This window comes from Alexandromys fortis, unplaced genomic scaffold (assembly GCF_014885135.2).
Source record: "Alexandromys fortis isolate MF-2015 unplaced genomic scaffold, M_Fortis_MF-2015_v1.1 scaffold_26, whole genome shotgun sequence".
Classification (NCBI taxonomy): domain Eukaryota; kingdom Metazoa; phylum Chordata; class Mammalia; order Rodentia; family Cricetidae; genus Alexandromys; species Alexandromys fortis.
In genome coordinates, this window is record NW_026067894.1 from 7,245,074 (window position 1) to 7,272,331 (window position 27,258).

At 46.4% G+C, this 27,258-nt stretch overlaps 2 protein-coding genes across 3 annotated transcripts in view; both read right to left on the minus strand.

Moving 5' to 3' along the window:
* Positions 1-13: 13 nt before the first annotated feature.
* Positions 14-16,654, minus strand: Aunip (aurora kinase A and ninein interacting protein). Of its 2 annotated transcripts, none has more exons than XM_050152054.1 (3): positions 16,529-16,654; positions 4,421-4,550; positions 14-3,232 (listed from the first exon to the last, which is right to left on the minus strand). In XM_050152054.1, exons 1-3 carry the CDS (start codon positions 16,607-16,609, stop codon positions 2,427-2,429), a joined length of 1,017 nt encoding a protein of 338 aa, XP_050008011.1. In that variant the 5' UTR covers positions 16,610-16,654; the 3' UTR covers positions 14-2,426. The 2 variants fall into 2 exon arrangements, with proteins under 2 accessions (XP_050008011.1, XP_050008003.1); XM_050152046.1 differs by having other exon boundaries at positions 16,523-16,647.
* A 1,794-nt stretch (positions 16,655-18,448) lies between these two features.
* Paqr7 (progestin and adipoQ receptor family member 7) overlaps positions 18,449-27,258 on the minus strand; it is a 10,893-nt gene continuing 2,083 nt past the window's right edge. The window contains exon 2 of the mRNA XM_050155266.1: positions 18,449-20,416. Within this exon, the coding sequence (XP_050011223.1) occupies positions 19,358-20,395 (1,038 nt within the window). The 5' untranslated portion in view covers positions 20,396-20,416 and the 3' untranslated portion in view covers positions 18,449-19,357. The remainder of the gene's footprint in view (positions 20,417-27,258) is intronic.

A 27,258-nucleotide genomic window follows, 5' to 3' on the forward strand; every position in this document is an offset into this window, starting at 1 on the left:
GTGGTGACACCCCCACCATAAAATTATTCTGTTGCTACTGTTATGAATCATAATGTAAATATCTGATATGCAGGACACCTAATACACAATCCTAAAGGGACCCACATATTGAGAACCACTGCCGTAGGAGGAAGTTTCCTGGGGCTGAAGAAATGACCCAGAGGTCAAGACCATTGGTTGCTCTTCCAAGAACCAGGTTGAATTCCCAGCACCAGTCATTTGTTCCTCCGGTCCCAGGGATCTGACACTTCTGGTCTCATAGGTATCAGGCTCACATGAGGTAAACAGACATACATTCAGAGAAAACACCCAGACATTTTATTCTAAAGGGTTTTGTCCTCCTTTCCATAGAAAATTTCCACAATCTCCTAGAGTAGGTTCCATTATTTAGCACTGTGTTTGCACATCCTAGAGGCTATTTACGGCTACACGAACGGTGGTGCTGGGGTAGATAGAACACAGGACAGTTGACACCAGTTACTAAAAAGCTGACTTGGGACCAGATGGTGATGGCACACACCTTTAATCCCAGCACTCAGAAGGCACATGCCATTGGAGCTCTGAGTTCGAGGCCAACATGGTCTACAAAGTGAGTTCCAGGATACCTTGGCTATATTGGGCTGGCAAAATGGCTCAGAAAAAGAAAGTCTTGCCACTCAAGCCTGATGATCTGAGCTTGGAATCCATGTAAACGAGATAGGACTCTTGGAAGCTGGTCTCTGGTGTGGGACATGTAATTGCACATCAGTGTTCCCTTTTCTTTTTGAGCAGGATATGTGGGGGTTTCTCTATTTTTTTTAAAAAGACCCCCCTTTTATTTATATAATCTGGGCACCAGATATCATTATAGATGGGTGTGAGCCATTATGTGGTTGCTGGGAAATTGAATTCATGACCTCTGGAACAACAGTCAGTTCTCTTAACCTCTGAGCCATCTCTCCAGACCTTCTCTGTAGCTTTGGAGCCTGTCCTGGACCTCATTCTGTAGACCAGGTAGACCTTGAACTCACAGAGATCTGCCTGTCTCTGCCTCCCAAGTACTGGGATTAAAGGCATGCACCACCATCGCCCAGCCAGGATGTCTGTTTTAGTTAGGTTTCTTTTTTTTTTTTTATTATGTGTACAATATTCTGCCTGAAGGCCAGAAGACCTAATTACAGATGGTTGTGAACCACCATGTGGTTGCTGGGAATTGAACTCAGGACCTTTGGAAGAGCAGGTAGTGCTCTTAACCGCTGAGCCATCTCTCCAGCCCCCTAGTTAGGTTTCTTATTGCTGTGAACATGGCAACTTTTAAAAATAAAAACATTTGAGGTGGCTTACTTACAGTTTCAGAGATTCAGTCCATTATGATCATGAAGGGGAACATGGCAGCGTGCAGGCAGCTGGAACTGAGAGTTACATCTTGCAACAAGAAGTGGACTGACCACCACCTCCAAGGAAAGTTTGAAAACAAGAAACCTCATAGCCTACCCCCACAGTGACACACTTCCTCCAATAAGACCACACCTACCCCAACAAGGCCATACCTCCTAATAGTGTCACTCCCTTTGTTGCCATTTTCTTTCAAACCACAGTGTCATTCTAGCTCAGGCTGGTTGAGTATTCCCTAAGTGGCTGTGAGTTGGCCTTGAACTCATGGAAATCCTGTCTCCTAAGTTGTCATACCCAGCTAAAAGTTACTTTTTGAATTATCACTAGATCCAGCTTCACAGTTTTCCAAAAGGAACCTCCCTCTTCTGGGGGGACGGGGCAGGGAGTAATAAAAAAACTAGGTTATTACACAGCTCAGATTTGGGAATGGGAAGATAGAGCAAACAACTTGTTTTTAACTGATTTCATTTTATGTCTGTGTACCACATGTGTGCTCGGTGCCTGCAGAGGTCATGTGGATGCTGGGAACTGAACCTGGGTCTTTACAGAGGTAGCAAATGCTCAATTGCTGAGCCATCTCTCCAGTTCCAGGTCAACAATGTATATAGTTACCATTAAAAAGAAAAAGGATCATGTGCCCTCCCACCAGCTAGCTCCAAACACCTGGGTTGGGGAGGGATACATCTCTTAAAATGCAGTTGGGAATAATAGTCCCAAGCTCATGCTTGTGTGGTCCAGCCAGAGGTGAGAAAAGAACATATCTGTAGCAAGCAAATAGAGCCAGGCCTCTGGAAGAACAGAGTAGCAACTCTGAACTGAGAAGTGATTTCAGCCAACAGTTCTGTCCTACTGTCTCAGTTGGCATCCATCCAATGGAATGCACCAGTCACCTTCCTGAGAGAAAAGCATGTCTACCGCACACTGCTTGCTTTATTTACATGAGCACAATGTTCCATAATGACAACTGCTTCAGCTCACATGGCCTCTCACCTAAACCCTCCTCTCCCCTCCATCTCTGCCACTTCAAGATACACCCACACAAACATTTAAAACTAGTGTCTGATAACCCGATTACCTTCAGAGTCCTGGGTAAAGAGCAGGTTTGGCTGTAGCTGTAACAGAGTAAGCTCCTCTTGGCACTGAGCCTGAGGGCTGTCAGGAAACGGCCCCAAGCCTTGATTCCTATCATTGGTTATATCTTGCAAAGGCATTTTAGTGTTGTGGGCAATGACCTGCTGGCCTTGGGAATCCTCAGTGAAAAGATGACTCCAGGAGTCCCTCTCATTCCGTTCACTATCCCAGGGAAACTCAGAAAGAAGAGGGCTTTTTGCCACCGACAGCGGTTTTTTCCTACTCCAGGATTCTAACCTGTAGGTTTGAAGACGCATAGAGGCCTGCCTGTTTTCCTTGGCAGTCCCTTTTTCTCCCAGTTCAGCTTTGTCCAAGGGCTGATAGCATTTACCCCCAGATGGTCTAATGTGGCTTCCCATGCCTGGACAGTTTGTCTTAGATCCATGAAGCCATTCCTTTTTCTTTCTGGCCTCTCTTCGGTCCAGCAAACAATAACCGTCCATGTCCTGGGTAAAGGAAGAAGTCAGGGAGGCTTTACTTAGTCCAGCATCCATCAGGATGTCAGGCTGGGGTGAAGATGTTGTAGTCAAAGACGGTTTTTCCAAACTGTGGCAGCTAGAGAACTGGGGAGATGGAGGAGAATGTCCAGCTTCCTGGATGTCTGCAGGAGCTGACGTGGTCAAAGGTGATACTAAGCAATCCAATCCCTGGGTTCTCTTGCATTCTTTGTTGATCTGATTTTCTTTGAGAGATAAAATGCTCTTCTGGTTCCCCCCATTTGCCATTCCTAATGAAACAAAAGATAATTCCACTAAAAAAATTGCCCTGAGCAGGATTTTGTTGTTTTCTGAGACCAGTATCAGCTGCTATTACTGCTGGGTACAGGAGTCCTAGACTCTTGCAATAACTTCATGGCTAATAGTCCTGTTTTCAGTCTTGCTTTTCTCTGCTGAACGCTCTAAAACTTCCGTCATATATTCCCCTACTCAAACACGTGGATGCTCCGAGTGACCTACATCTACCTAATATGTCAAGTGTGGTTTACAGTTAGACCATGGCCAACTTCTCCAACTCAGTTTTTGTTACATGCTTTTTAACACAGGGCAAAATAGTTTTTCTTTTTAAACTTTTTATTTACTATGGTTCCTATTGAACATTGATCCTGCCACTAGCTAACACAAATCCAAATATTACCCTTAAGGAAATATTCTCGGCAGATATTTTGTAAGGTCATAAAATCATTATCAAACTCTAAAATTTCCTGGTAATGATAAAAATAAATGTAGCTTTTCCACAATTCAGACATTTCATGAGAAAGCCAATGAAGATATTATATTAGGATGCTAAATCAACCAGTTACAAACTGAAAAACTAGCGTCTTGCTAGTCCATTTCATTAAGTGTAGGATGCATCCTGTTCTCCCTTAAGAATGAATGAAACAGATTCCCATTCTACACAAATTATATCAAGATACAGTTTTAAAAAGCAGAATGGTAGGTTTATTTTTGTCCTCTCCTAATAAGTTACACTGCAGAAACTGTTCTGTGAGAACACTCGTTTTTTCTTAGACTTCAACAGTATATAAAATAAATACACAAGATTTTGTAACTGGGGAAAGTTGATTTTGGGGGTACAGAGGAAGCTTTCCTTGTTATGTAAAAGTGTAAGTTTTATGTGGAAGAGGAATAGTGCACATTCTGTTTATACAATCCTGAGTGACACCCAAGAGTGGGCCCACCCCCTCCACCTGGCTCTGAGCTCTCACGTATACCCCTCCTCACTGCTGTTGGTAAATACAAATAGTTAAAATTAGACGGAGCAGAACAGAACCAGCAAAGCACACATATAAAAAGCATGTATAATATATTCCTTTTCCAGAGCAACATCTACAGTTCATAAATATTTCAACATGGAGAAATGAACACATTTGTTCTGCTCCTCAGATAATGAAATATTCCCAGGCGGGTCACCATACCTGGTTGCAAGGTGACAAAGGATGCAATACTGGTCTGCCGAGTGCTTCTTCTTTGAATAAAAGAAATATCACATTTTCTCTCTCCAGGAAGCAATGTCAGCATTTTGGTGCCTGGTTTGATTAAATGTGTCTGAGGGAGAAAAATAATTGAACCTATTACTATATCAGTGACTCATATTAGTTCACCCTGTCCTCTAGGTAGGACATCACCTCCCACTACTTCCTGCCATCTTGAGGATCCTGACCTCAGGAATCACATATTCCAAGTAGCCCAGTCTTACCAATTTCCAACACTTATCAATAAGGCTAACCAAAAAGAATTTATCAAAGTATCCAAAAATGAGGCACTCTTCTTTAGATTTAGAATAATTCTGTACTGGCAGTTGATACATTTTCAGTGGTTTTCAAATGGTTTCAATGGTTCAGAACATGGCCACAGGACCACATGGGTTGGGTTCAAATCAGTCTAACCCTTTATGGTCAAAAGTCCTAAAGAAACTCAGAAGAAACAAACATAAAAGTGACATGACAAACCTATAGCCATTATTGCAGTACATAAGGAAAAATTCAAAGCATCACTAAAATCAGGAGAAAGTCAAAGGTGTCTGTCTACTTTTTCTACTCTGAACCAGTGTTAGCAATCTTAGCTAGAGAATAAAAAAAGCAAATGGAAGGGGCACACATAGGAAACGCCAAAGATCCCTTCTCGTAAATGATGATCTGTACATAGAGGCTCTACACACTGCCAGAAAACCTTAAGAACTGATAAATACTTTCAGCAAGGCGTCAAGATACATTAGCATACATCCTTCTGTAGCCTTCCTATATGCCAATAACAAGTATGCCAAGGAAGAAAGCATATCCAAAATTACCTCAGGAAAGAATACTTTGGCATAAACTTAACCAAATAATTGAAAAATCTCTATAATGGAAACTTTAATAAAACACTCAGAGAAAAGATCTTCCATGCTCATGACTTCCAAGAACTGATACTGTGAAAATGGCTACCTTACCTTGGTCATTAATACTGTCCATTTGACAAGAGTTAAAACAGCCTAGGAGGCAAGCTTCTGGGGCACACTGGGAAGGAATTAACTAGATTAGGTTCACTTCTAGCCATGCGGGATTATTTTAAATTAACTGAGGTGGGAAGACTCACTCTTAAGATAGGCAGCGCCATGCAGAAAAAGGAGAAAGCTGGCTGAACCACCAGCAGTCATTCTCTGCTACTAACTGCAGGTGCAAGGCGACCAAATGACCACCACAGGTACTATCCCCTCCAACGTGAGCCAAAATTAACCCACAGGAAACTTACCAATCTATAAATCCCATGCCACCCCCATCAAAACACCAACATCGTTCTTCACAGAAGAGGAAAAAAACCTTAAAATTCATTTGGAATCACTAAAGACTCTGGATAGCCAAAGCAATGCTGAGTAACAAGAATGCAGGAGATCTTGCCACACCCGATTCCAAGTTATGCTTCAGAGCTATAGTAATAAAGAGCATGGTACTTGCACAAAAACACACATGTAGATCAACAGACGAGAATAAAACATTAACACAGGCAGCTACAGTCATTATATATATAGAGAGTCATATATATATATATATATATATATATATATATATATATATATATAAAAATAGATAAAATACTAACTGGAGTCTCTAACAAGGTGCTGGGGAAAGCTGTAAAACAATGAAACTAGGCCCATCTCTCTCAACACAAGCCAACTTCAAACTGATCAAAGACCTTAATGTAAGAACTAGAACTGCTCAGGGAAAAAGTAGAGAAAATACACTTTTTCTGAGTATAACTCCAGTTGTTCAGAATATAGAACCAATTAACAAATAGAACCTCCTGAAATTAAAAAGCTTCTTTATAGTAAACAGTTAATTGAAAGAAGAGACGGTCTACAGAAAAGGAGAAAAATTTTGCCATATATATATATATGACATTATTAGTATCTATAATACATTAAAAGCTCCAACAACTAAACAACAAGAAAATAAACCCAGTCAAGAAATAGACACTAAGGAGAGGCTATAGACATGGCTTGGCAGTTAAGAGCACATATTGCTCTTGCAGAGGACTAGAATTTGATTTCCAGTACCCACATCAGGCAGCTCCCATCAGTCTGTAACTCCAGCTCCAGGAAATCTGACACTCTCTAGCCTCTGTGGGTATCTGCATTCACAAGCACATATCCACACACAGACACACCTTTAAACAGAGGCAGGAGGATTTCCATGAGTGTGAGTCCAGAGTAGTCAGGACTACAGAAAAAGACCCTACCTTAAAAATAAACAATAAAATTAAAATGTGTGAAGGAACTGTGAATAGTTCTCAAATGAATATAAAAATATTCAATATCGCCGTGCGGTGGTGGCGCATGCCTTTAATCCCAGCACTTGGGAGGCAGAGGCTGGTGGATCTCTGTGAGTTTGAGACCAGCCTGGTCTACAAGAGTTAGTTCCAGGACAGGCTCCAAAACCACAGAGAAACCCTGTCTCGAAAAACAAAACAAAAAAACAAAACAAAACAAAAAAAAAATTCAATCTTTAGTGGTTAGAGAAATACAAATTAAAACTACTCTGATGCTGGGCGGTGGTGGTGCACTCCTTTAATCTCAGGAGGCAGAGCCAACCAGATCTGAGTTCAAGGCCAGTCTAGTCTACAGAATGAATTCCAGGACAGCCAGGACTACACAGAGAAACCTTGTCTCAAAATAAACGACTCTGATATTCCATCTAACCCTTTTCAGCTATCAAGAACAAAAATAAGGGGCTTATCTTAGTTATGTTTCGATTACTGCAATGAAACACCATGACCAAAAAAAGTTGGGGAGAAATGAGTTCTTGTCTTATACTTCCACATTGTTGTTCATCACCAAAATCTGTCAGAACAGGAAGTCAAGCAGGACAGGAACCCGGAGACAGGAGCTGATGCAGAGGCCATGGAGGAGTGCCGCTTACTGGCTTGCTCTACATGGCTTGCTGAGCCTGCTTTCTTATAGATGGCAGAACCATTAGCCAGGGATGTTACTACTCACAATGGGCTGGGTCCTGCCCTCAACAATCACTAATGAAGAAAATGCCTTACAGCTCGATCTTATGGAGGCAGTTTTTCAGTTGAGGCTCCTTCCTCTCTGCTGACTTTAGCTTGTGTCAAGTTGACATAAAACCAGCCAGTACAGGGCTGGAGAGATGGCTCCAGCAACTAAGAGCATTGGCTACTACTCTTCCAGAGGACCCAGGTCCAATTCCCAGCACCAATATTCCTGGCAGCTAACAATGGTCTACAACTCCAGTTCCAGGAGATCTCAGACAAGAACTCTTGTCTGAGGGCCCCAGGCATGTACCCAGTACAAAGTCACATGTGTAGGCAAAACACCCATACTAATAAACTAAAATAAAATTTAAAGGGAAAAAATGACAACAAGTGTGGGTAAAAAGGAACCCTTATTCACTGTTGGTGGGTGTGTAACGCAATGCAGCCACCGTGGAAATCACTATGGACCTTTCTCAAAAAAAAATCCAGAACCAGAACTAGCATGTGACTCACCTCTTCCACTCCTGAGCACATGCCCCGAGGTTAGAACCTACTGCAGCCATACTTGCTCATCCATGTTTATTGCTGTCCAATTCCCAACACTAAGGAGACGTGATCAACCCAGAGGTCCATCAACAGGTGAGAACGGGTAATGAAAATGTGGTATACATACATAATAGAATTATTTAACCTTAAAAAAATGAAATTATGCAATTTTCAAGAAAATGAATAGAACTGGGAAACTTACATTGTGAGGCAACAAAGCCTCAGAAATAGAAATACAGCCTGTGCTCTCATGAAGGCAGATTTAAGTTCTAATTTGTACAAATTCACACCGGTGTGGGGGCTGGAGTTAAATTCCAGGAAACTAGAAAAGGACCTATGGAAGGAGAAAACACAAACTAAGAAGCAGTGAGGGTGATAAAATGTGTATGGTAGTGAAAATACTGAAGGCAGAAGGGTTGGCCCAGGAAAGAGATGTAGTAATGAAGGTGGTACCAGGAAATGGAACAAAAAAAAACACCTGCTGCTTTGTATGCTAAAAAAAATAGTAGTAAAATACAAGCCATAAAACAGCACCAACGCTGCACAGCTTTCTGTTTGGAAGCACTTTCCAGGTCAATATGTACCTATGCTGAGCACTGCGGTCTTCGTGAGCTAAGTCAACATGAGATTGGGACTTGGGGAAGCTGAGGTAAGATCTGCAGTTCAGAGATGACTTCCAGACATCTACAGAGATCCCTTCAGTCTCTGCTCAGGCTACACTTGTATTTGGGAAACAGCCAGCTCAAACTGCAGGCTGAATGATTCCCAAAGCTCACACAAGGCCAAGACACTGGAGTTCCCACAACCCAGGGAAAACAGTCACGAGTTTCCATGTCATATGTTCTCGGCTAATGTGACCATCCTATTTTTACGTGAAAGAGGTCCTTATTGTTTCACCTTGAATATGGGGGAAATCCTGTGACTATCCTGAACCTCCAAACGAGAATGCACGCACTGCTGCCTTGCTCCCTGGAGATGCTCACTCTTGGAACCTAGCCAACACATTTGAAGACGCCCACACTGGCATATGGGTCTTCAGTTTTATAGGAACACACACATCTTAAATATGTGAAATATTGTGAATGATATTTGAGTGTCTACATGCAAGATGCTGAAATGAAAACAAAACAGACTCTGCCCTGGACAAGTATGGAGCTTTGAAGAGAAAACAAGCTATTAATAAATAGTTACTACATATATGCTAAATCCTATAAAGAAAACTACAGGTCAGAAAATTGTAAGCCCTCAATTGGCAAAATATCTGAGAATAAAGCTTTTTACAGCCAGGCTCGGTAGCGCAAGCCTTCAAGTTCAGCACTCAGCAGGCAGAAGCAGGTAAGGCCAGCCTAGTCTACATAGTGAGTTCCAGACCAGCCAGGGCTACACAGTGTAATAAATAGCTACATATAAACAAACAAACAGTTTTGCTAGGTTGGTCATTAGTTACTTTTCTAATCCTGTGCTAAAACATCATGCCAAGGCAGGTTATAGGAATTTTATTTACAATTCCAGAGGGTTAAGGGTCTGTCATGGCCAAGTGTGGCAGCTGGAAGGATCCCTTCCTAGCTGAGGGATCACATCTTGAATTGCAAGCATGAGGCAGAGAGCACAAGCTAGAAATGACACCCGGCCTTAAATTCTCAAAGCTTGCCTCCACTGACACACTTCCTCTAAAATAAGGCCACAGCTCCTAAGCATCCCAAAACAGTACCAACCTAGGACCAAGTATTCAGATGGCCAAGACTATGGGAATATCTCGTCTAAACCACGGGTCATCTTTGGTAGGCACTAAAGGAAATTCAAAGTGCTGGCAGACAATGACACTGTCAGCTCTAGCTGTCTGAGAATACCTATAGCCTTGGGGAGCGACTGAGCACTCTCAGAACAGAGAGCGACTCAGGTACAAAGTCCTTGGATGATTCTCGTATCTGAACATAAAGACAGATACTATGTCTATGTGTACTCTGTACTGCTGAAGAAAGCCTGCCTATGAGCCAGGCTTGGTGGTACGTGCCTGTAATTCCAGAACTTGGGAGGTAGAGACAGAAGGATCATTAGTTCAAGATCATTCTCTTCAATACAGCAAGTAAGTTGGAGGTCTGTCAGCATGGGATGTGTGTGTGTTGATTTTATTCTTTGATGAGTATGGGTGTGCATGACCATAATCCCAAGGCAGGACAGAGGACTCATGGGGCCCATGCCTTTTACACAGTCCAGGACATTATTCAAACAAGTTTTACTTGGAGAGTTTCAATTGGTGCACTTAAAGCAAGCAGATATAAGTTCTAGAAGGTGGTGGTTAGTACCAGTCAGTGTCAAGTAGGGAAGGTCAGCAAAGCCCGTCAGACAGGCCACATCTGGCTGTCCCTCAGGGAACTGGTCACCAGCAAAGAGCTGTATAGGGCAGGAAACTGGATCTAGCACACAGAGGAACTCAGAGGTCCCAGGTTAGAGGACAAGCTTGAGACCTGTTATAGTCAATGGCCTCCGCTGCCGGCATAAGAAAAATGTAACTTCTAATTAAAATGGGTGCCAGGATGACATAGAGCATGAGCTCCCACAGGTGCTGCCATCTTGGACTCTGCCACTCTATCAGGAAGAAATGAGGCAGTGTCAGAAAGGGGAGCGTTAACCACTCCCACAGCCACACTCCTGGAGCTCTCCAGATGATTTCTATCCCCAAAAGCTCAAAGTCCTCCCACTCATTCCGCAGAGTGAAAGAGTAAGACACTGGAACAGGAGCAGAGAACGCAAAGCTGGACCACTGTGTTCACTCAGCAGATAACTGCTTGGCAGACCACCTGCTGGACATTCGTGCAGATGGAGAGAAATGCACCAAAGGACGGGTTAAATATACAGCATGTTGTATGTCTGATGAACAGTGCTATGGTGAAAAATAAAGACAGTGGGGCTGGAGAGATGGCTCAGAGGTTAAGAGCATCGCTTGCTATTCCAAAGGTCCTGAGTTCAATTCCCAGCAACCACATGGTGGCTCACAACCATCTGTAATGGGATCTGGTGCCCTCTTCTGGAATGCAGGCATACACACAGACAGAATATTGTATACGTAATAAATAAATATTAAAAAAAAATAAAGACAGTGAGGGAGTGTGTGCTTTCGGCACCAAGGCTCCTACTTTATGGTGGCTAAGAAGAACTCACTGATCTGAGCACACACAGAATAGAGCAATGGAACCTTCTAATCCCTCCACACAGGCAGAGAAGTGCAAAGGCACCAGGCAGAGGTACCCAGAGAACAGCAAGATCAGTACGGCTGAAGTAGACAGAATGAGGCAGAGAAATGGACCAGGTGAAAGCTGAATGGCGTGAGAGCATACACACTGAAACGGCGCTCGAAGGACTGAAGGGAGCATCTGGTTGTTATGGGGGATGGAGTAAATTAAACTGAGCAAATGGTCATTCCGGAGCATGTGAGAGACAGGGTAAGAAATCTGACTATAAACTTGGCATTGGGGCATACTCTCATAATCCCACTATGTGGGAAGCTGAGGCTGGAAGATTTTGAGTTTGGGAACATAGTGGGTCCTTGTCTGAAGAGAGGAAGGGGACAGAACTGAGGATATAGTAGGTGGTAGAGAGAGGCCCTATGTTCAATCCAAGGACAAAATGATAGGATGGGAGGAGGACCGGAGGGAAGAACTCTAACTCCATCTGACAGCCCAGCAGAGAATGTGCTGACTGGATGAATGCTAATGGAGCTGCCAAGATCAGGGCGGCGGTCAGTGATCCACTGCACTGGCCTAGAAACTGACGGCAACTCAGCCGAAGTGGTATGCTCACAATTCCATTTCTCCTGATCATGTCCTTTAATTATAGTGACATTTAAATGTCACACAATGGAGCTGGCAAATATATTAATCATCTTAAATTTGTGTTGTCTCTAACGTGTAGGAAAAACCCTTTTCCCTAAGGCTCACTAGGGTGTGTTCACATGTACACAGTGGATCATACATACACACACATGCATACAAACGACAAAAAAGGCTGGGAAAGCAGCTTAGTGGCAGAGCACTTGCCTGGCATGTGCGAGGCCCTAGATTCAATTCCTAGTGCTGCAAGGAGGCAGTGGATATTTTTCAGTGTTTTTACACAGAAGAAGCACAGTTAAATATAAAACTTAGAAGTTACATCAATTAGCCTTTTGAGGTATCATACTGTCATAACTTGTAGGGCTATGTGGAAAGCTCTCTGTACCTAGCGGGAGGTGGGCAGTTGTGACCGTGTGAGGAAATCCCTAATACTCGAGGTTTTGCTTTCTGTGTCTCAGCAACTCAAGCCTAACATATTAATGGAAGTCACAGAAATAAACAGTTTTAATTTGAATTATTCTCAGCATGGTGGTAAATTTCTACACCATCCTACTGCAGCAGGATGTGAAACATCTTTCTCCACTGTATTTACACCATATATTCTACTCTCCCCATGAGAACTGAGAGACAGCGTTTGCATGCCTCTCATAACAGCATTTGTTAGAGCTACTTCTATTATTGTTCTGTAGAAGGTTCAAACTTGAGGGCTAGGGGTGGATTTCAGTGGGTAGAGTGGTTATCTAGCATACATAAAGCACCGAATTTGATCCCTAGCACCCTATAAAATTGGGCATAACAGCACAGGCTTAAAATTCAGCATCCAGGAGACAGAGATGGGTAATCAGAAGTTTAGGTCATCCTTGACCTTGTATGAGCTCAAGGCCAACCTGTACTATGTGAAACCCTTTCTTCATAAGGGCTGTAGAGTCAACAGTGCTTGCTGGTTTACCAAAGGATCCAAGTTTGGTTCTAGTACCTACAATCAGGCAGTTCACAATTGCCTTTGACTCCATTTCCAGGGGACCTCTGGCCAGACACCTGCATCCATGTGCACATACCCCAACACAGGCACGCACACCTACACATAACTAGAGAACAATAAATCTCACCCTTCATAGGGACACACTTTTAATTCCAGGACTTGGGAGAGGCCAGCCTCATCTATATAGTGAGTTCCAGGGCAGTCAGAGCTACAGTGAAACTCTCTCTCAAAATAATAACCCAGCACTCACTCAGGAGACAGAGGCAGGCGGAGTTCTATGAATTTGAGGGCATAAAGCATATATAGGGTTCAGTATAGAGGTTTCAAACACCCACTAGATTAGGGGGACAATACTTATATACACATGTCTTGAAGGATACCAACCTGTTAACTATAGCTACCACCAATGAGGCCTTTTGTTTTTAAAACAATTCAGTATTATTTGTTTGGTTTTATTTTAATAAGTATGTATGGGTGTCTGTCAAGTAGCCCAGTGGCCTTGAACTCTTTTGATTTTGCCTATCCCCATTTCCTACATGCTGGGGTTACAAGCCTGTGCTACCATGCCTGGCTAAATACTTTTTAAATTTAAAAAGAAAAAGAAAGGAAGAAAGGAAGAAAGGAAGAAAGGAAGAAAGGAAGAAAGAAAGAAAGAAAGAAGGAAGGAAGGAAGGAAGGAAGGAAGGAAGGAAGGAAGGAAAACAACTATCTGCTGTACCAAAACCTAGGTGGTGAGGCCAACACTGCATGTCTGTGGTAGTGAGAACAGATAAGACACAAACCTACTCTAAACATAGGCTGAAAGGGTGTGCTTCCCTCATTCGCTCCAAAAGGAAAGTCAGCCTTGTTCAGAGACCAAGAGGGGAGAGGCAGGTTTTCCAAAGCACTGGCCAGTAGCTTTGCTCTGTGACCTCCCTGCTGGCTGCTCCAGAAAAGGCAGGGTTCTGTATTCTGTTAGAGGTGCCGTGGTGCTCTTCTCTGCTCTGCAGTGTTTTATGAGAATGCAGAAGGAAGAAAACATTCCCAACACTAAGTGTGTGGCTTTTTCCTCACAGCCTAGAAAACAATCCGGGCAGCAAACACCAGCCAAGTGTCCTCTACCGCAATTCATCCTGACACCATTTCCCACAGATGATGTCAGATCCCACGGGCTGAGTCAGGCCCCAAAAAGCTACCCCATTTAGATGCCAATCCCAAGCCCAGGGTTGTTTACCTGCTATGCATTCCACAAACCACAGTCATTTGCTCTGGAGAAGCTCACAGAGCCCAGAGAAATACTAGCATTTCCTGTTTTCTTTAAATATTACCAAGGGCTCCATGTGATAGCATAAACTGTCATCTCAGCAGGAGGACCAAGATAACTTAAAGGCCAGTCTGGTCTACATGGGGAGCTCCAGACCAATCTGGGCTACATAAAAAGAAAACAAACAAAAATAGTAATAATTACACAGGATACCAAAGAAAACATATATATACATATATATGGTGTAGATGGTGAGGGAAAAGGATGTATAACATCTTGTCACAGAAATGGCTTTTAGGTTTGATGTGGGATGTCCTTCTGTATATGTGTTGCATTTATTGGTTGATGGTAAAGCTATTTCAGCCAATGGCTTGGCACAGTAAAGCCAGGTGGGAAATCCCAACACAGATATAGAGAGTAGGCAGAGTCAAGGAGATGCCATGTAGCTGTTGAAGGAGAAATATGCCACCGGAACCTTACTGGTAAGCCACAGCCTCGTGGTGATACACAGATTAATAGAAATGGGTTAATTTAAGATATGAGTTAGCTAGGAACACACTTGAGCTATTGTCCAAACAGTATTTAATTAATATAGTTTCTGTGATTATTCGGGTCTGGGAAGCCGGGAAACAAACACACAGTCTCTGTTTCCATGGGTTTTATGTTTGTTTTGTTATTTCCCAAGACAGTTTCACTGAATAGTCCAAGCTGACCTGGAAATCACCCATTCAAAGATGGCCTCAACACGCAATCCTCTTGCCTCCAGCTTCTGGGTCACATGCCATCAAACCTAGCTCATAAGCTGTTTGAAATAGCAAAAGATGGAAGACAACTTTTCATCAATTAGGAACTACTGAAAAGATACAGGAAGACACATTAGACACAGGGAGTCACATAAGACACAGACACACACGCGTACACAGCGCTATGGACACTGGCCACATGGAGTTCATACACTGAAGCATTAACTCCCAATGAGATGGTACCTTTGGGAAGTAATTAGTATTGAATGAGGCCAAGTGGGTCTCTCACGACACTAGAGAGCCTGCTGTTTCTTTCTCCATGCATGGACCCACACATACACCACAGTGTCACCTAAGCACACTGCAAGAATCCTCATCAGACAGGAGTATGATGACACCCTGCTATCAAGACTCGCAATCCTTAGAACTGAGAAACCAATTCTGCTGTTTAAACCATCTAGACTACAGTATTTTCTTATGGCATCCTGGGTTTACTAAAGTAATATCACTGCATACAATGAATGGCATTTAATATTTGTAATATTACAAAGGCACAAGGCAGCTCTATGAAAACATTCATGAAGCAAGAAATAAAGACAAAGTTACAGGTTGCTGACATGGCTCAGTGGTTATGAGAGCCTGATGCTCTTCCACAGGCCCCAAGTTCAGGTTCAAGAACCCACAAAACTCCAGCTCACCTCCAAGGTCATCCATACAGGCATGTATGCATAAACAAAAAAATTTTAAAATCTTAACACACACACACACACAGGCTAGAGAGATGGCTCAGTGGTTAAGAGCACTGGCTGCTCTTCCAAAGGACCTAGGTTCAATTCCCAGCACCCACACGGCAGCTCACAACTGTCTCAAACTCCAGTTCCAGGGCACCTGACACCTTCAAACCAATGCACACAAAATGAATTTAAATAAACTATTTTTAAAAAAGATGCATTTGCTTGTTGCAGACACAGAAATCACTGAAAAACTACAGTAATTCCAGGGCAAGACAAGACTACGCCTCATTGTGCGTACCGCACCTCTAACTTGCAGAGCGCATCAATAGAGCACCTGTCACTGTACACGCCACACCTTTAAATTTCAGAGCGCATCAATAGAGCGCCTATCACTGTACACGCCACACCTTTAAATTTCAGAGCGCGTCAATAAAATACCGATTCCAAAAATGTTCTTAAGAGGGGAAAAATAGCCTTTAACAGTCCCGAGTCAGCAGTAATCTTTCCGAGTCCACGTCCTGCCTGGTTATATGGACCAGCTGTCTCACAAAAAGTAACATTACCTGAAACCTGCCATAATGGCCAGCAGGAAAGGCTAAACAACTATCTCACACGTGTTGGTAATGACCTAATCAGGCGAACCTGGCATACTCAACCCTCCTTCACTGGGAAAAGATCAACGACACAGGCAACGCATATTAAATGCCCACTACAGTCTCCAGCACCCCAGGGATGCCCGTTTAACGTTGGGCCAGATCCTCGCCCTGCATTTTCGACGTTCTGGCAGGCTGGGGAGAACACACCCTGCGGGTGACCCTAGTTGACCTCTCCCAGGATGCCATAGGACGACTTAGGCGCCGGCTTAGGCCGCGCGCAGCCCGTGGCCCCGAAGCCGTCCTCCCTCCATGCCGGCCCCCTCCCGTCGGGCGTCCCCAAAGCCCGCGTGCCGCTTCAACCCCTGCGGCCCACCTGCACCTTCCGCCTCTTCAGCGCCGCCGCGTCCAGCCACACGCCACACGCCTCCTCCTTCTTCTCCTTGGGCCCTCTGCGTCCCATGGCGGCCCCAAACCGCGCACACTGCAGCCGCCGTTTGCGCCGACGCGTTTGGATCTCGCGCCGCTGCGGGAGGCGGGGCCCCGCCGCGGCCGCCAAGACGTAGGCCCCGCCCCCGACCACGCCCAGTGCCCTAGAGAGACTCCTTTTCCCGCCTTATTATCCACTGTGTGGACTCTGGAGCAGAGAGAGGTCTAGAAAGCTCTCTGCGTGCGTGGGTCGCCACCGCGTTTGGTTTGGCAGGACTGCTCATGTTTCATATGTATGTGTATGTATATGTAAACTATATACATATTTCATATATTTGTATGTACACCTATTACACATAGATGTGTGTATATATAAATTTTTAATTATATATAGGCGTGTGTGTCTACGAGGGCAGAGCAGTCAGATCTCCTGAGCTGCCATATAGGTACTGGGAATCAAACCCCGGTCCTCTGGGAAAGCATCCAGTGCTCTTAACAACTGAGCCATCTCTCCAGCCCTGAGCTGCAGCCCCAGAGCCATGGAACCAGGCTCTGGACCCCACTCCAAACATCCGGGTCCCATCACTGACCTAGCTACCTGGCACTCAAGGTTGCCACTAATTGGCATGTAAGAGTCACTGAGCTACTACACGGAAGATTTTTGAAAGCATGAAATAAAAATTGAAATCAAAGAGTGAGGATATGGCTCATTTGATAGGGTGCTTGTAACGCATGGTGGAAGGGTGTTAATGCCAGCGCTTGCTTGGGAAGCAGAGGCAGGTTTCTGTGAGTTCAAAGCAAAACTAAGTATAAGTATGTTACAATTATGTGTAATTATGTGTGGGGGGGTGTACAAGTGAGCGATGATTCCTTCAGAGGCATTGTACCCTTAGGGCTGGAGGTCCCGGGGATTGTGAGCCACCCAACGTGTGTGGGAAATCTAACTCAGATCTTCTGGAAGGGCAGTCCACACTCTTAACCACCAAGCATCTCTCCAGCCTCAGGTGTATATCTCTTATAAATTTTATACATGTCATTTAATATACACTTTCACATGTGTAAGTTTCCTGTGTCGTCTATGAAGAGCCCCGGAATGTGTTGTCGGTGGAAGGATATGTCCTAGCCGATTGTTCATTTGCCGTGCTGGGGATTGATCTACAATCAGCTCGATCACCAGTCCTCTCTGAGACGGGGTCTCTCTTCTTCCCAGGCTGCCATTCTACCACTGAGCCTTGTCCTCAACCCTTAGATTTTAAACACTATTTCAACTACCTCTAAAATTTAGTTAATTTTAAAACTGCTCTTCAATCCCTCAAAATGCCAAATATGTATATACTTCATACACACACACCCACACACATTCTCCACATCAGTTTTATACTCAGATAAACATAAAATCCCCTGCTCCACAACAACCCCTCAGCACCCTGCAGCTTCAAAAGAAAAAAACCCTCCTTTGGGTGTTGGACAGATTGCTCAGCAGTTAAGAGTGCTCTTCCAGAGGATAGGGGTTCAATTCCCAGCACCTACATGGCAGCTCACAACTGTCTGTAACTCCAAGAGAGGACGCCCTCCCACAGAATTTTTTTTCTTTTTTGGTCGAGACAGGATTTCACTGTAGCTATTGAGCCTGTCCTGGAACTAGCTGTTGTAGACCAGGCTGGCCTCGAACTCCCAGAGATCCGCCTGACTCTGCCTCCCGAGTGCTGGGATTAAAGGCAAGTGCCACCACTGCCCGGCACAAGAATTTTTTTTTAAAAAGAGGCATAAGATGTGTTCACTGAAAACAACTCTAAAAACAAACAAAATAAAACAAAAAACCTCTTTGTGAATGGGGTCCCTCCCTGGAGCTTGAGTCAAAAACAGAGGAAGCTGTTGTCTTAGTTGCTTTATTGAATCTAGAACATACCAGGGACCAGACTCCAGCCTTACCTCCAGCCCCACTGAACCCCTGCTCTGTGTCTCTGGGTCTGGGCCCAGGTGTCTGCTTCTGCCTGGAATGCCTGTCTAAGCTCAGGGAGCAGACTCCCCACTCTCCCCAGCCCAGGATTCTGAATGCCCCAGGCAGTACTATGGTTAGCCTGGCTTCGGAGCTTCCTTAAACAGCTCCATAAGGCGCCAGAGCCTGGAGTCCTGGGAAACAGAGCTAAGGAGACAGAACTTGGAATCCCATCTGAGAACTGTGGGAGAGAAGCTGGAAAGAGCGTACAGGACCCACAGGCCAATGCTGGATGAGAGGCTTAAGGCTAGGGCTGTGATGAACCGATGTGGGCAGCGGAGGGGATCTTTTGTCTTTGGAGACTCTCTGGAGCCCAGGGATCCAGGCTCGGGTGCAGAAGACAGGAAGATTAAAATGCTACCCATCTTTTGGCCTGTTTCTTTCCCCTCCACCAAGGAAATATAGTAGAAGGTGGCCCCTCCCTTTAGGTTCAAATCTGACACTGGCCAAAGTCTCATCTCCCACCCAACAACCTGGAAACCCCAACCAAAGCTGAACCCCAACCGTTATCAGTGAGAGGAGGCAAGGAATGGACAGTCAGGAAGATCTTCTCCCTTTTCTCTTCCACTCCCAGGGCAGGGAACTAGCCAGGGACTCTATACCAGTCAATCTCCGGATCCGAGTACTGGCTAGCGCCACTTTGGCCATTGAGCTTGTAGGCAGGGAGTCATAGCCTGCCAGATAGGAAAAACTTTACCAGACCTTGTCCCCATCTGGAGCCAAGTCCAGGCCCTTGTCCCTAGCGCCATCTCTCCCCCTGCCAGCTCCTGCCCACGCTGCTTTTCACTTAGTCTTCTGATGGAGTTTGCGCCGCACCAGCTGGCTGAGGAGCAGGGCTGTGAGAACGCTGCTCCCCGCAGTGAGCAGGAAGAGGCCCGAGAAGTTGTGGGGCCAACGGGCATGCAGAGGCTCATAGATGGGCCTCCGGGCCTGATAGTCCAGCGTCACCGCCTCTAGCTGAGCCAGTGTGCACAGCACCAAAAAGACATGGAAAACTTGGTGTCCCTGCCCAAAGATGTGGCAGCTGCCGGGGAACCAACTCTCGGGCATGACAGTGGAGAAAAACGCAGCGGCCAGAAGAAAGAAAACCACCTGGCACTTGTGATAGAGAAGTGCGGGGTCCTCCTCAGCAGGGAGAGGGGACACTATGATGCGGTGCACCACGGGGCTGATGTCCAGAGCATAGGCCAGCGCTGAGGGCACCTCCTGGAAAATGCGGCCCAGCAGGCCTGGTTTCTGGCTGTACTTGTTGTAGCAGGAGCCCGCACAGGAAAGCCAGGCCAAGAAGGCAGCCATGGGCAGGAAGATGGCCTGTACCTGGGCATGCCAGGTGGGCTCGATGGCATAGTAGAAGTGCACCAGGGCACTGCCAAACTGGTACACGGCTACGCCCACGTAGTCCAGGAAGAAGAAGCTGTAGTGCCAAAACTCCGACTTGGCCTGCAGGAGGTGCGCCAGGGCGCTGAAGGAGAGGTAAGTGAAGGAGGCCAGGACGATGATGAAGAGGGGCCTGGCGTGCGGGTCTTCCCGGAAGTCCGCACTCCGCACCAGCATGACCAGGCGCAGCAGCAGCGCCAGCGCCGCCAGCAGGTGGGTCCACACGTTCACAGCCTCGTTGTGCCGCTGGAAGAGTGTGCGGAAGTAGAAACACCAGGTCTGGTGCAGCGGCCGGTAGCCAGCGTAGATGTACGGCTTCCAGAAGAGAGGCGGCACCTCAGCCCGGTCCACCGTGAACACGGGCTCTGGCTGCAGGGGCTTCTGGCCCATGTGCCACATGCTGGACAGCAGGTGGTTGAACTTCTGGGCTACTGCCATCGCCATGCCTGAGCCCTGGGCAGGGAACTGAGAGAGAGGGCAATGCAAAGTCAGAGTTCCTGTGTCTCCTCCACCTGGGGCTCTGATGCCCCGAACTTCCTCCCTTCTCCCATACCCTGTCTTTAGGCTGAGTCTGAGACCAAAGAGACCCTTAAAAAAGGCAAGCTGTCGCCGGGCGGTTGTGGCACATGCCTTTAATCCTAGCACTCGGGAGGCAGAGGCAGGTGGATCTCTGTGAGTTCAAGGTCAGCCTGGTCTACAGAACTAGTTCCGGGACAGGCTCCAAAGCCACAGAGCAACCCTGTCTCGAAAAACCAAAAGAAAAGGCAAACTCTCTCCCCTGGCATTCAGAACAGGGCCTGACATAGGTGCCCAGTTGAACCAGTCTAGCAGGGTCACTCTATCTAGGGCAAATCATGAGCGTGAACAGCTGTCTGCTAGAAGGACATCGACCTTAAAGAACCGTTGTGGAAGGCGGTGATTGTCTTCCATGATTTACAGAATCGTTTTTCTGAAGGGGACACTACAGCCTTTGCATGACTTCGGTCACAAGACGCTCCTGGCACACAAAGCTCTTGATGACTGTGTGCTGCAAATGGTACCCAATAAAGAGCTAAAGCAGCAGGGACATGATGCTCTCCTTCAGAAAAGCAGAGGAATTAGACTAGGGACCTGGGTATGAGGAAATACTTTACCCGAAAAACAACCTTGTGTGACAATCAGTAAATACGCTTTTGTACGGCTGTCTGGGGCTCAGCTCATCGGAGGCTGCACCTTCCTGCTGAGTTCTTTCCTCTACCGACTCAGGCATCACAGAACCCCCGACACTCAGGACCCGTGGAAGGGCCTCGTTCCATTGCATCGCTCATAAAGCTCCCTGCCGCAGTCACTTCCCTTCCAGCCCAGTTGCCACACAGCAGCCCAGCTGTTTTCTCTGCTTGAGCAAGGAGGAGAAGGGGACAGGCTCTCTCCGTCTGTGAGTTTGAGCCACCGTCCACGTTCACTCCGGGTGACAATGACCGTCTTATCAGACCCAACTACCTCTTCCCACTACCAGGGACACCACTGACCACGCCCACTCCCGCCCCACGTGATCTGCCCCTACTTCCTCCCCCAGCCTCACTACCTAGCCACAGCATTCCTCGGTCCTTATCGCAGCCACACCAGACTCCGGCAGCAACAACTTTGCACAAGCTGTTACCTCTCCCGAGTCTCCTCCCCATCTCCATCTGGCCTACTAGGCAAACTCCTATTCGCTCCTCAAAACCTATTTCTTAGCCAGACAGTGGTGGTGTACGAATTTAATCCCAGCACTTGGGAGGCAGAGGCAGGTGGATCTCTGTGAGTTTGAGGCCAGCCTGGTCTACAAGAGTTAGTTCCAGGACAGGTTCCAAAGCTACAGTGAAACCCTGTCTTGAAAAACAAACGAACGAAAGAAAGAAAGAAAGAAAGAAAGAAAGAAAGAAAGAAAAGGAGAAAACACACTAATACCAGCACTCCTTTCTTTCTGTTTCTTGACTGCAGCTACAATGTGGTCAGCTCTAGAGACTCACCCCTGAAGCCCCTGCCGCCATGCCTTCTGGACTATGATGGACTGTATCCCCTCAGACTGTGAGCCAAAATAAACCCTTCCTCACTTTGGGTGCTTTTGTTAAGTATTCTGTCACAGAAAAGAAAAAGTAACTAATGTCTAAGACATGGTGACGGGGCTGTTTTTCAGTCTTTTCATAAACACAGCATATTTGCCTGGCACCTGCTGCTTCATGCAGGCTTAACATTTGTGCTGGCTGTTTTTTTTTTTGGTTTGTTTGTTTGTTTGTTTTTTTAGATTTATTTATTTATTATGTATACAGCATTCTGCCTCGATGTATGCCCGCACGCCAGAAGAGGGCGCCAGATCTCAGTACAGATGGTTGTGAGCCACCATGTGGTTGCTGGGAATTGAACTCAGGACCTCTGGAAGAGCAGCCAGTGCTCTTAACCTCTGAGCCATCTCTCCAGCCCTCTGCTGGCTGGTTTTATGTCAACTTGATACAAGCTAGAATCACGAGAGAAGAGGGAGGGAGTCTCAGCTGGGGAAATGCCCCTATAAGATCAGGATATAGACAAGCCTATAGGGCATTTTCTTAAGTAGCGATCAGTGGGGGAGGGACCAGTCCATGGGGGTGGTGCCACCCCTGAGCTGGTGGTCCTGGGGTCTATAAAAATGCAGGCTGAGCAAGCCATGTGGAGCAAGCCAGTAGGCAGTACTCCTCCGAGGCCTCTGCATCAGCTCCTGCCTTCAGGTTCCTGTCCTGCTTGAGTTCCTGTTCTGATTTCCTTCGATGATGAACTACAATGTGTGATGTGGAAGCATAAGCCAAATAAACCCTTTCCTCCCCATTTGCTTTGGCCATGGTGTTCTGACTAAGACGTCATCATTGATTAACTCAAGTGTCTCTTGGTATCTCCCAGACAACTCCCTCAATAAGCTTTCTAGACTCAGCATGCAGGAGTTCTGTCCATGGATTATCAGATGTCTGGCAAGGCCACCTTTGTCCCAGCCATCATATATGCAGGCGCTTATGTTCTCACAGCCTCTCCGCCACTGCTCCCCCTGATCGCCCAAAGGACACTTGCACAACTCAAGAGCTTGTATAGGTGACATCAGAATCTGCCCCGAGCCTGCTCTCCCTCCCTAAACCCCACTCTCTATGCTTCTTCTAGAGTTTGATGATCAGGAGGCAGAAACAGGTGGATCTCTGTAAGTTCAAGGCCAGCCTGGTCTACAGAGAGAGTTCCAGACAGCCAGGGCTACACAAAGAAACCCTGTCTTGAAAAACAAAATAACAACAAAAATTTCAATCAGTCACGCACCACTACACATGGTGGCTCCTCAGCCACGGAGAGCACGGAGCCTCTTGGGCTCCTTCGTCCCAGAGAGCCTGACTCGGGGCGGACTCAGGAAGCAGGTCCTTTAGATGGGCTATTAACAGGAACTATTAACAGTACCCACCCAAGGCTTCTTCCTTATCCCAAGAGACTGGACTTCAGCCAAAACAATTTGGCCTCTGTTCATGTCCACGATTTTGTCTGCAGGGGCAGACTGGCTTCAGAATACATCTTGGGTGGCTCACAAGGAAACTAGACCTTGGCGTTCCCTTCTAGACACAGCCGGCACAGCAAGGCTTCTGTTCTACCAGGGGAACAGTGAAGCCATAGGGAGCCCATGTGATCCCTGTGATCTTTTAAGTCCACTCCCAGGCTCCATCTCCCACTCCTGGGACTTCTCAAGGCGCAAGAACGTAGCAGAGGCTCTGGGAAGTTCTACAGCAAAGTGTCCTTAGCTTTGTTGAACCTACATGTGCCAAGTTTACATGACTTAGGCTTCCGCCCCCCAGTCATGAGTACATGAGAAAGATGGCTGAAGACAAATGTTTATTGTGACCAATTTTTACCCTGTTTTTCAAGACAGAGTTTCACTGTGTAGCCCTGGCTGTCCTGGAACTCACTCAGTAGATAAGGCTAGCCTCAAACTCACTGAGATCTTGCCTACCTCTCGAGTGCCGCCCTGCATAGTCAATTCTGGGAACGTCTCTTGGACCTAGTACGCCCATTTGGTGCTCAGATGGTGCAATCTAAGGGATAAAGAGATTCTTACTCAAGGGAGGGTGGGGAGGGAAGATGCATGCCTGTGGATCCCAGTGCTCTGCCTGCAAACCTGGACACTTATCAGCTCCTCTGCTGCTGGCCTGCCTCCTGTGACACCCGCCTGCACCTCCAAAACAACACTGCTATATACTGACTTGAAGCAGACATTAGGGGCTTGTGTAAATAATTTCCTTAGGCTTCTAGTCTCCCTCAGTCCTACCCTCTCGATCTACACCAGGGAAGCCACTCCTCAGGAGAGGGACAATACCAACGCACAACCCCGTGTGCCTAGACACGGCAGGCCCTGAACACAGAACCCAGAGGCAACATTCTAGGAGGATAGAGGCCCCATGGCTTGATTTCCCTTAGGACCCTGGCAGAGGCACTACTCCATATAAATAGATCTATTTTCAGAATTAGGCCCTGTCTTCTTTAATCTATAGATAGAGACCTAAGATCCAGAGGAAAGGAGGAAGCAAGGGCAGAGGTCAAGCTGGAGCCACATGGGAAGGGGTGATGGGAAGTGATCCTATGGCATCCAGAGTGATCTGCCAATCAGGCAGCCAGGCCTTGCCTATCCTGGACAGCCAGCCCAGCAAACTGCAAGAGCAACCCCCACTCACTAGGCCCCTCAAATTGCACTGGGTACCTGGGGGTGTTTCTCTGGAGCCTGGGGCCAATGACATCTCTGTGGAACTGCACGAGATCACCAGATGCCCAGTGCTAAATGGCACTTGCACAGGTGAGGGACACTAGGGGTGGAGCCTGGAAGTGTCCTGTGTGATGTCTTGGGAGGGTGGGACAGACTCTCTCCTCCCTTTCTTTCTGACCCCTGCATTAGTAAAATTCTGGCTCTGTCATAAACAACACCTCGGTGGCAGAAGTGTATTGCTGTCTGGAAAGCTGTGATGTACCCGGATCATACCTAAAAGGAAGAGCCAAGCCAGCTGGTACCAAGTGGCTGGGGTCTGGAGATGGATAGCAGGTGCACCTGGAGGGTTCCTACCCCTAATTCATAGGAATCCATAGGAAAGATAAGAATAAGAGAGTAAGCGAGCCCTGAAGGGAGGCGCATGCCTTTGGTCCCAGCACTCAGGGGGCAGAGGCAGGCAGATTTTTGAGTTCCAAGCCAGCCTGGTCTACAGAGCAAGTTCAGGACAGCCAGGGCTACACAGAGGAACCTCGCCTTGTGGTAAGGTGGGGGGACGAGGGGGAAGTAAGCGGTCACTTTCTTAGAAAGACTTGTTGGGAGATGGACTTTAGGGACAATCAAATCTGATGCCAGATCCCATAAAACACAGGCTCCATGACCTTGGGCCACTGACTGACCCTCTGGTTCTTAGCTCCCCTGTGGGAATGACAAAATCACACACCTTGCAGATTGCTGCAGAAATTTAAAGGACAGGAACTAAATTTGAATACCGTTTAGGGACTGGGTAAACCACAACTGCTGTTTTTATAAATACCAGTAGAATGGTTAGAGAAATCCCACCCTCAGATTAGCCTGATGGGTTCTTCAAAAATCTGTCCCTGGAATGAAGTGTGGCCTGGCAGGTGGCGGGTGGTGTGAGGCCCAAGGTCCCACCCCAGCACAACAAAAACAAAAACCTTCCATCCAAGCCAACAGATCTGGGTAGAGTTGGGGATGGGGTAGGGGGGTTGAGGGGGCTGGGGGTTGGAGGGAACACAGATGGACAGACAGAAAGTTAACTGTATCCTAACTAATCTTGTGTGGTGGTGTCCACGAACAATCTCAGCACTTGGGAGGAGGAGGCAGGAGGATCAGAAGTTGAAGGTCATCCTTGGCCAAGTCACACAAGAACAAGGCCAACCTGGGCTGCATGAGATCTTCTTGGGGAGGGGTGGATAACTGTCCCCTGAAACATTTACCTGATCCTTGGGGACATATTTAAGGACTAGGCCTACCTCCTTGGCACGCAAAGGTCCACTGTTACTTTGTGGACCCTGACGACTCAGCACATTCTCTTAAAGTCTATTTTATCTTGCCATGAAGAGCAAAGTTTAGCCTCATTAGATAAAGAGAATAAAGAAAGCCAGGATCCAGAAATGACACCGTGTACAAACGTCATCTCTCTCCCTTCCTCCACTCTTTCTTTTCCCTGATTCCCTCCTTTTGTCTTTTTGTGTGGCTTTGTACACGCGTGTGCATGCCCATGTGTTACAGGCTTGTACACATGTGTGCGTGCCCATGTGTCACAGGCTTGTACACGCGTGTGCATGCCCATGAGTTACAGGCTTCCATGTGGGTGCTGGAGATCCGAACTCAGGCCCTCAGGCTTACCCAGCAACCACTCTACTGGCTCCGCCCTCTTTGTCCTTTCAGACAGGATCTCACCATGTTGCTCAGACTGGCCTTCATGACTCCCCTGCCTCTGCCTCCTGAGTGCTAGGATTACAGGTCTGCACCACCATGCCCATCTAATTTTCCACGTTTCTATGAACTTGTTAAAAATAAATAAATAGGGGCTGGAGAGATGGTTCAGAGGTCAAGAGCACTGGCTACTGCTCTTCCAGAGGTCCTGAGTTCAATTCCCAGCAACTACAATGTGGCTCACGTCCATCTGTAATGGGGTCTGGTGCCCTCTTCTGGTGCGCAGGCAGAACACTGTATACATATATAAATAAATAAATATTTTAAAAGATTTTAAAATAAATAAATAATAACCTAGTTGGGCATGGTGGTGCATGCCTTTAATTCCAGTACTTGGGAGGCAGAGGCAGGTGGATCTCTGAGTTTAAGGCCAGCCTGGTCTACAGAGTGAGTTCCAGGACAGCCAGGGCTAGACAGAGGAACCCTGTCTCAAAAACAAAACAATAAAAAATAAATAAATAACCCTAGCAATTGGGAGGAGAAGCAGGAGCACTGAGAGTTCCAAACCAGCCTGGCCTACATATAAGACCCTGCCTCAAAAATAATTTAACAGGGCTGAAGAGATGGCTCAGAGGTTATGAGCACTGGCTGCTCTTCCAGAGGTCCTGAGTTCAATTCCCAGCAACCACATGGTGGCTCACAGCCATCTGTAATGAGGTCTGGTACCCTCTTCTGGCCTGCAGTCATATATGAAGACAGACCACTGCATTCATAATAAATAAATAAATATTTTTTTTAAAAACTTTGTCTTAGCTGGGCGGTGGTGGCGCACGCCTTTAATCCCAGCACTCGGGAGGCAGAGGCAGGCGGATCTCTGTGAGTTCGAGGCCAGCCTGGTCTACAAGAG